This window comes from Pan paniscus, chromosome 7 (genome assembly GCF_029289425.2).
Source record: "Pan paniscus chromosome 7, NHGRI_mPanPan1-v2.0_pri, whole genome shotgun sequence".
NCBI lineage: Eukaryota > Metazoa > Chordata > Mammalia > Primates > Hominidae > Pan > Pan paniscus.
In genome coordinates, this window is record NC_073256.2 from 113,657,191 (window position 1) to 113,667,250 (window position 10,060).

The window sequence follows — 10,060 nt, forward strand, 5'->3', positions numbered from 1 at the left end:
TCTAATTTCTCTTTAAGTTTTAGAGACTTTCTGTTACTTATTTGACACTTAGAATATATCTCCTTTTGTGGGTTAGCCTTTGTATCTATGTGATTGTAACTTATTGAGGACATGCACCATTTCTTATGCTCCCATTGACCTCTGCTTCACTTGGCACAGACCTCTTAGTCTGGGCTTCATTCACAGACAATTGCTGAGTGCTCTTCTGTGCTGTGCCTGGGGCTCTAGCCACACAGATAGATGACGGTGATAAGATTTACTGGTGCCTACTATGTGCCAGAGACCATTCTAAGCACTGTCATGAATTCCACATTTGATCTTCACACTTTGAGGGAAGGTATTTTATTATCCCTCTTTTACAGATCAGGAAACAAAGGCACAAAGAAGTTCACTAACTTGCCCAAGGTCACATAGGTAGTTAAGTGGCAGAACCAGGACTCAAACCCAGACATTCTCTCTAGGGAACTGCTCTTCATCACTGCCCTCCAAGGATCTCTGAGTTCAGATGGCAATTAGACATGCAAACTAATTATGTTAATATGTGATAAATACTGTAAAAGATTGTGTGCATAAGGCTAAAGGATACTTAGAGCAACAGACATGCTGGGGGTTGGTGAAGGCTCCTTGGTGATATGTGAGCAGGATTTTTAAGGGTTGCAGTGAACCGCTGGCTTTCCCCCAGCCCCCCAGGCCCCAGCTAAAAACCTGGAGGCTGCTTCCTGTCCTCCATCACTCTTCGAATCAGCCAGTCACTAAGATCTGTTAATTTGACAATGCAGCTCAACTCCATCTCCTCTCCATTCCCACTGCCTCTGCGGCTGTCAGGACACCCATTTTCTTGCCATTCTGCCCTCCAAATCCATTCTCCATGCTGCTGTCAAAATGATCTTCCAAAATTCAGAACTCAATCTCTTTCCCCTGCTAAGTATCGTTCTCTCTGGCTGGGGGCTTGAGAGGGCACAATAACACAATCTTTTTCCCCACCTGAGTTAAAAAATAAGTAAGAGATAAGCAAGATAGAGGAAAGATATGGGGATCAGAGTAGCATCTTCATTAGTGAGAATTCACCTTTTTCAGGAAATGCCGGCTTCCTTAGTCACCATTCAAGGTGTGACTTCTCCCCAGGGAAGGAGTGAGGGGTGGAGGGAAGCAGTGAAGCTTCCTCCACACAAGAAGAAACTTCAAGAAGGAAGAAGGCTCCCCACCACGAAACCTCCCAGATGAATTATGAAATCTGCTCGTGTGTTCAGGACCTTCATAGTGGGAGCATTCCATCACATCTGCCCACGTGTACTCTATTCTCAGGCTGCACTTGTCTGCTGGTAGTTACCTAAACAAGTCATCCTTCCAGACTTCTTTTGCCCTTCCCATGCTGTTTTCTCTGCCTGATCTGAAAGACTTTCCCTGCCTTATCTACATGATGAAACTGATACCCCAAAACCAACTTAAACATATGACCCCCATGAAATATGCTCTGACCTCCAAGGCAAGTAGATAGCTCCCTCCTTGGGACCAGTAGTGCTTTGTACGTAACTCTCAGTTCTAACCCCAGTGCAGTGGAATTTGTTTTTTTTCTATCTGTCTCCTCCACACTGCACTCCTTGCTCAGAGAGAATAAGTTGAAGTCATCCTTTTGGCCCCACTGTCTCAAGCACCGTGCCTGGTGCATAGGAAGCACTCGGCAGCTTCGTGGAGAATAAAGGAGTGAGTTCAAGAGACAAAAACTTGCGACATGCAGGTGGCTGGGGGGCAAACATACAAAGACAGGAAGCTGTGAGAGTGCCCAGTGGCTCAGGAAGGTGGTGACCTGTTTGAGGAGTGACAGTGAAGAGTTGGATGAAGAGTAGGACAGGGTCCCCTGCTTAGGAAGGGCTTTGTGCGGCTGTAGTTGGAGCCCCAGCAATTTTCAAGCGGGGAAACAATGTGGTCTGATCTGTGTCTCATGGGGAAACACCATGGAGGCTGGGAGAGTCTAGAGGGAAGATGGGTTGGGGGGAAGAAGTACAGTCAGAGGTGCTGCCAGGCCTAGTTGACAAGTAACTGAAGCTGAACCAAGGCAGAGGCATTGAAGATGCAGAGGAAGGGCTGGATCTGAGAGTTGTTTAAGGAATCTGCTCAACAGGATGCCATTCCTCTTGTGGTAGCTGGGAGGGGACTTGAGTGCCACTCCAAAGGTTCTAACTGGTGCCACTGGGTGGCCACCAGTGCTAGCGACAGATTGGGGGATATAGGAGAAGCCCATTGAAAGGAGGAGGTGAATTTGGTTCAGGGGATTTGGGTTTGAGGAACCTTTAGAATTTACAGGTGGAAGTGTCCTGTTTTATGGGAAATTCTAATCTGTCAATAACACTGGAAGGATTTGGTCGTTGGTGGAAATAAAATACTTGGGAGGAGCCCATGTGGAGGGTGCAGTTGGAGTCCTGGGATTAGGTTAAGAGCTCAGGGAACATGCCTCTGGGAGAGGAGCTGACTGAGGCTGGGATTCCTTAATAAGAGGTCAGGCCGGGGACGATGAGCAGGATTTTGAAGACAGGCAGAATCTCTGATTAGACTTACAGGATGAGACATGAGAGAGGGACGTCGCCCGAAAAGAGGCCCTGAGACAGGATGATTAGGGGTCTCCACTGCCTCCCTTTAAAGAAGAACAGAAACAAGGTCCTGGCACTTTTAAAAATATTCCTGACCTTTATTATAAAGAGCAAGATTGATCGCAGACTCAGGAGTAGAGGCGAACATTATTCAATAAGAGAGCTTCAAGTTACACCATGCCTTCTGCCCCACTCAGAAAAGCAAAGCCCCTAATTACTCCCCTGGCCTGGTAAGAGAGCGCACACGGAGCTTGAGATTAATGCAGAAGCAAAGATCCGGGTGCTGGTTAATAAGCTTTTCCAGGAGCGTGGTTGTCTGCTCAGCCGTCATTAATTTGAATGCTCATTACCATAATGTAGAAGCCAAGCTGGGGTCCTGCGCCCTCGTTGCCGCCAGCCCCGTGGTCCTGGACAGCCTGGCTCTCATCCCACGTAGTTTCTTCTCGCCCCCCCCCCCCGCCCTTTCTTTAAACGAAGTGTGCAATTGCTATTTTAAATCTGAGCCTTGACATTTTCAGTGGGTACATGCCTAGATTTCCACAGGTGTGATTGCAAACCTGTAAATTACCGGCTTCCGTTTGCTGGGACAAGTGTAAAATGGGCCTCTTTGTACGCAGGTGAAGTAGATTTGGCAATCACAACAGACCCTTTGTGTGACGATTGTGATGATAAGCACCTGTCGTTCTCCACTTGCCTGCTGTTTGCCGCTGGAGGGAGCGGCAGCTGCCACTGCCTGTCATATTGGGCCTGGGGCTGGGGAGGGGAAGAGCCCCGCGTGCCTGCCCTCTGGTGGTCAGAGTTTGCAATGACAGTCTAGTTGAGGGACCCGCCTCCCCACAGCCCTCTCGTTTGGGGAGGTGGAACCTAAGCCCCCCAGTCCGCTGTGTGAAACCCAGAATGTTCTGTTTTGCTCTTTGTAAGGGGCCTAACGCATACACAGGCTTACACTCTGCAAATCATTTCTAGTCCTTCCCACTCTTTCCATGCCATGAAAATGGCACACTTAACGTTGGTATATCTAAGAAATCTGGGCAAGCATTAGAGTATGTTAAAGGTTGGAAGTCATTTTCACTTTGTAGTTTTAATGTATTCATTCGTGGCCTAATTTTTTGATGGATATGAGCTTTTTAATAAATCCCTAACCTGTAGGTATATGCCAGTTTGCACGTGGGTTTAGCAGGAAATGAACCAGTGGCGCTGCTTGTGCTTCTCACTCTCTCTCCACGCTGCCACTGTTCCTGCTTCCACGTAACTGGCATGGAAGAGGACAGCTAGCCAGAGTGTTGCTCTCCTTTCTTTTTTGGAACTAAGATGGCACTGTGTATCCAGCAGCTGCCAGGAAATGTCGCTGATAAAGGAACTGGGCCAAAGCTCGACTGCAATCTGCCATGATGAGAATTCACAGCCCCTGCCTTCCCGCCCTACCACCAGACTGTGGCTGTGCAGAGGAGAAGCTGCTGCCGTTCACTGTTCCCATGATGCTTTTCGTTCTCAGGGATGGATACATGGATGGAGAAATAAAGCTATATAGACATAAAGCCAATATTTGTATCAGTAGCCATCCCTTAAACCCAGATCCGGGGGTTTCAAGAGATCTGAGTTCCGGCTCCAATGTTCACCTCTCTGAGCTTTCATTCTTCTTCTGGAAAATGAGGGGCAATGAAATTAATGGTCTCTGAGGTGACCTTTTGGATCTAAAGTTATGATTCTTAGAACTAAAATTATTTCCTTGAGAAGGTCCCTCCATGCTCTCACAGCTGTCCCCACAGTTGGTGTAAGATGATAGGGGTCCAGGAAAATGACAGGTGCCCAGGTGTCCACAGGAAATGCAGGGGGAGAGATGGAGGCTCAACAGCCAGGATGGCTTGATGTGAATGGGTTTCTAGAGTGAGGAATTTGGAAGGAGCTGGCAGTTGCCTTGTTTTATTCTGGTTGCTTTGCTTGCAGTGGGGAAGGTGTGGCCGGGGAGATTCATGGCCCTGCTCTACCGCTCACCCTCCCTCCCTCCTGCCTTTGGTATGCAGTCCAGGCAGCTGGGAGACTTTTCCTAAGCTTTGATTTTTTGACATGTTTTGAAACTTTGGATTCTTGTCTGTGCTTTCCTTTCCTTAAATTAGGGTATAATTTAGGGTGTGGGGGCAGGCCCAGTGGGTGGGGCAAGTGTGGAGTAGAGGTTGTCCCTGCCTCTGGGCACCCACAGGCCACACCCTCCTCATTCCACTCAGGGCCTTACAGAGCATCTTTATTTTCTCTTTGTTTTCCTATCCATATAACCAAGAAAAACAAAGCAATAAAAACTGGGGTCAGAGTAGGGTCACTGACACTCAAAAGCCTGGAAAAGCAAGGGCAGCCCTGTCCAGCTGAGCTCCCCACCCTCTACCCTGGGAGTGTTTGTCCTTGGGCCCTCAGGTGCCGCTGTGACCTCTTCCCCCTAGAAGCTGACACACTGAGTCCTCTTAGCGCTCTCCTGTGATGGGGAAGCCGGGAGAGAATGGGCCCTGAAAATCAGAACTAGAACATAGAATCCTCTCTATCTTCTTCAACAGAACCCGCAAAGCTATCAAGAAAATGCATCCCACCATATTCCACATCTGAAAATTGTCTTTCTTGCTTTCTGATAGTAGAGTCACAGGTAGTAACTGTGGTCTCATCATAACCTTTGTTGTCAGAAGCTTTGGGTGTGCACCCTCCCCTTGAGGTCTGATCTCTGCCACGTCCAGCCGTTTTGTAACCGGCGTCCAGACGGCAGAAATGCATTGAACGGTCCTGCATTCATTCCCACTGAAACCCTGAAGTTCTGGGAAATTGAACTTTTTTGTGCAGCATCATTTGTTTTTCTCTTCCAGGCTTTCACCACTTTCCTCTGTCTGTACGGCATGATTTGGTATGCAGAACACTATGGTCACCGAGAAAAGGTATGGAAGGAGAGGCAGGCATGGCCATTGTTTAAAATAATCACCCCGGGCTCGGCAAATTAGCTCAGAGCACGTGCCTGTAAGGATATGGCGAGGTAAACACTGAGGTTGGGGCCTCCAGTCCTGCCACTGCAGAAACCGCATGTCACAACTCATTCCCTAGCCATTGCTGGCCCTGCTTGTGACGGCTCTGTTCAGTAGACCAATATTTTTGTCTAACTTTTGTTAGATAAAAAAAGTTATGTTTGTTTGGAGAAAAAAAGAAAAGTGATGGGAAAGCTGTGGACTGGCTTTTGGAAGCTGGGTTTTCTCCCCAGCTCTTGAACTGTGTGGAGGCCTCTTCCTGTGTTCCGGCCTGTAGCTCTTCTGGGCAAACGCTTGCCCTGACCTTCATTTAGTAGATATGAGGATACCATAGAAAATAGACATGAATGGCTTTAAGACACGATGGCCGTCTGGTAGACGGTAATATTTTTTTCGGTAAAAATAACACTTTCATCCTTTATTTACACCTTCAGTCTAAAGAACTTAAGGCATGTTGTGGAAGATTGATTCTGCATCACCTGTGAGAGGAAAGAACCTTGTTTTTATAGCAGAGAAATATAAGCACAGGGAGGTTCTGTCACTTGCCAGTGATGATCCCAGCCTGGGAGAGGCAGGGATGCAGCATGCTCGCCTTTTTGCCCTGCCACTTCTCCCAGGGAGTTCCTAAAATTCCTGCACTAAGCCTGTCTCTCTCCCTAGACCTACTCGGAGTGTGAAGATGGCACCTACAGTCCAGAGATCTCCTGGCATCACAGGAAAGGGACAAAAGGTATCTTGTTCTTGTTCGTTGTTTAAAATTTTACTGGGTCCTTGAGATGTGGAATTATTACCTATTCTTTGAGTGGAGATGATATAAGCCTTGAAGGGTCTCAGGCCTACCCATTGAATGTCTCCTGTCACTTATTAAGAAACATGCAATGGCTAGGCACGGTGGCTCACGCCTGTAATCCTAACACTTTGGGAGGCTGAGGTGGGCGGATCACTTGAGATCAGGAGTTCGAGACCAGCCTGGCCAACATGGTGACACCCTCGTCTCTACAAATTAGCCAGGTGTGGTGGCGGGCGCCTGTAGTCCCAGCTACTCAGGACGCTGAGCCAGGAGAATCACATGAACCTGGAAGGCGGAGGTTGCCATGAGCCAAGATCGTACCACTGCACTCCAGCCTGGGCAGCAGAGTAAGACTCTGTCTCAAAACCACGGCACTCCAGTCTCGGCAGCAGAGTGAGACTCTGTCTCAAAAAAAAAAAAAAGAAAAGAAAAGAAAAAGAAACATGCAAAATGCTCGCAGGATCTGAGTGAAAGACTTAGTTTGTAAGAAGAGGCTCCATGTAGCTCTGCCCTTCGTGAGGGCCCCACACCGTTTCAAGCACCCTGATGGGAACGTTCTTCCTCTTGGCTTCCATCATGAGTGAACAGGAAGAACTGTATATCCGGCCAGGCACAGTGGCTCACACCTGTAACCCCAGCGCTTTGGGAGGCCATGGCAGGATCATTTGAGGCCAGGTATTTGAGACCAGCATGGGCAACAGAGCAAGACCCTGTCTCTACAAAAAGTTTTAAAAATTAGCCAGATGTGGTGGCACATGCCTGTAGTTACAGCTAGTCAGGAGTCGGAGATAGGAGGGTCACTTGAGCCCAGGATCACTCCCATGTGGAAGACAGAACAAGTCCCTGCCTCTTAAAAAAAAAAAAAAAAAAAGAACTGTGTATCAGGAGGAAAAGCCTTTCAAAAGAGGGGGATCATTTTAATGGCATTTATTCAAGAGGCAGGGCAGTGTAAGAGATTTTGGTCGTGTAGTTAGGGAACCTCCACTGGCCTCTAAGGATCACTTTGGGAATATTTGGGGCCACCTGGTTATTTCAAAGAATTAGACTTGTAGAATAATGACATTGAGGTGATTTCATTGGACAGTAATTCCTCGTCAATCCTTATAAGCTACTTGGGAAGCTTGGCTGAGGAAAGAAAATTAGAAATACTAAAGACTGAATTTTAGCTCACAAAATTGCTCAGAGAAACAGTGGGCCAATGGAGAAGAAAGCGCCCTGTTGCAGTCATTCTCCTAAGTTCTTTTGGCATCAGGCTCATTAAAGATCTCCCAGGGGAGACACTAACATACACTCTGCTGAGCTGCTGGCCGCCCTTTTGGGGAAAGTTTCTCCTGAACCACGGAATTGATCAGTGAGCGGCCCGTTGTGAAATCTGATAGAGATGGACAGAGGGGCTCCCCAGCTATCTTATTTAGAACCATGCCCTTACAAACAACCTTGGCACTTACAGGTTCTCCACTGAAGAGAATTAAGCAGTAGTAGAGATGTATTTACTTGATGGAATAATAAAAAAAGAAAAATAACAAAAACAGAAGTCTTCTGAGTGGGGAAAGAATCTCTTAGTCTAAGTCAAATGCTCCTTACAGTGGAGACTGTAACTCTGGTAACTTTTTTTTTGTTGGCAGCCTCAGGTGGAGATTTCCTATGGGGCTGGATCAGAGCCCTGGGGCAGAGAACCCTTTGGCTTGGCCGCTAGGCCAGGCAGGGGCTGAACAAAGGCTCAGCTGGAGGGCAGAGGCTGCCCAGTGCCCTCCATCGTGGGCAGCAGGGGCCTGAATTGTAAAGATGTTCTCCAGATCAAATGGTAGAGGGTGTGAAATAGCTCTGATTTTATAGTGTCAAGAGTCTTTCCCGATGTCGGGTTTAGAAGGTGGTGTGGAGCAGGTGAAGGGATGGAAACCCTTGGTTGCAGGGCAGGATGGGCACCGCGTGGTGTGTGTTTTAATTGCCCCTCGTTTGGGCTTCCGTTTCACTTGTGCTCTCACTTCTGGTCCTCATCATCATGACCATGTCCATCATACACAGGACAGATGTACACATGCTTCAGGAACCACCCAGACTTTGGGGGGCTATTGCGTTGAACCCCGCGCCACCGCGTGTGTTCCTTCAGTACTAGTTCTGTGTTTGAGAGCCTCGCCTTCATTTATGAATGAGGCCACTAGGGGGAGTGCACGTATCAGGGAAGAACCTGTTCCCCGGCAAGCCTAGGGCGGTCTGGAAAGGGACAGCCACCAATCTCCAGAGCCCAGGGTGACGGTGTGCTCTGATTCCTTTGGCCAGGTTCTGAAGACAGCCCACCCAAGCATGCAGGCAACAACGAAAGCCATTCTTCCAGGAGAAGGAATCGGCATTCCAAGTCAAAAGTCACCAATGGCGTTGGAAAGAAATGAAAAACCCTGGTTAATCAAAGATGTTCCAGAGTGCCTAGAACTGAGAGGGAAATGGAACTCATTTGGAACTCCCCGTGAGGAGGTCGAGGCGCACAGGGCAAGCAGGAAGAGGCGAGGGCACTTGGGGGTCATTATTTGAGATCGTAAGTCTTGTTTCCCACAGACCTGGCCGCGTCAGGCAGATCATCGCCTGGGGGGCCTTTGCCAACGTGGGGTCTCTTCTAACTTCAGCACTTGACATGCGGTCACCGGTGGCAGCGCGGTGTGTTGAAGGGAAACGGTAGCTATTCATTCACAGTTGCCAAGAGCAGCTCCGCGCCTGCTGGATCGTGGATGCAGCGTAAACATCTTCCTTCAGACAAGGCATTAACCCCATGGTTAATGGACTGGTCACCAGTTTTTATTTTATTTTTATGAATCTACCTTTCCATTGATTGATTTAAGTTCAGGCCACTTTTCTGCCTTTTATTTGGTTACTATTGTTATTTGTTTTTAAGTTAGGATGCTTTTTAACAGCCTTTAGAAGCCGCTGCTGAAATTGACACTGGGGGAAGGGTTCCCCTTCCTTCTAGAGCAGAAAAGGGAGAGAGGTGTTGCATTTCTGTTTGGTAACCTCAGTCTCCTGTAAGACCTCCTACCACATGGCGAGTATACACCAATCAGGAGAGGGTAGCTGCCTGCATAGGAGCCTCGCTTCCGATTATTCCCTTCCCAATGTTATTCATCCAGACTTACCCACAGTGCACAAAAGCAAACCTGCTAGAGAGGCAGTGAACACCACAGCTTCTCCCCAGCCAGGTGCCTTTTACATCGGGTTTGTTCTCCTTCCATGGTGTGTTGCTGACATTGTCACTGAGTCCCATGTGAGGTGCTGGTGAGTATTACCTTTCATCTGTGCCATGCTCTAGAACCTTGACCTTGATAGTTCACCACCTCTGATGGATCCCTGTTTTAAATAAAAACGATTCACTTTAAAGCCTATCAAAGGTCTGTCTGTAAAATTCTCATTTTCTTGCATCTTACTGGTATCTTCTATTGATTGTAAGCAGTCTGTGTTTTTCAAGTGACTTTAGGATAATATATATGTGTTTTACATAGTGAGAAGAAAAAAAGAAAAGATGTGTATTTTAAAGGGCTTACAGACATATATGTCCTACTTCTTAGACTACCCAAGTGACCAACAGGAAATGAACAACATAGTCATTGTTTTTTCCTGTGGTAATGGCTTCCAAGTTGGACTTTTTTTTCCTCTAACAAGAGGCCAGTACCCAGTTGATTAGCTTACAGATATCA

General features: G+C 47.6%; 1 protein-coding gene across 1 annotated transcript in view; it reads left to right on the top strand.

Annotated features, from left to right (window-relative positions):
* Positions 1–9,748, top strand: part of PTDSS1 (phosphatidylserine synthase 1) — a 72,690-nt gene extending 62,942 nt beyond the window's left edge. Inside the window, exons 11-13 of the mRNA XM_003821682.5 lie at positions 5,435–5,503; positions 6,248–6,317; positions 8,658–9,748. Coding sequence (XP_003821730.1) covers positions 5,435–5,503; positions 6,248–6,317; positions 8,658–8,767 — 249 coding nt within the window. The 3' untranslated portion in view covers positions 8,768–9,748. The remainder of the gene's footprint in view (positions 1–5,434; positions 5,504–6,247; positions 6,318–8,657) is intronic.
* The last annotated feature ends 312 nt before the right edge of the window (positions 9,749–10,060 follow it).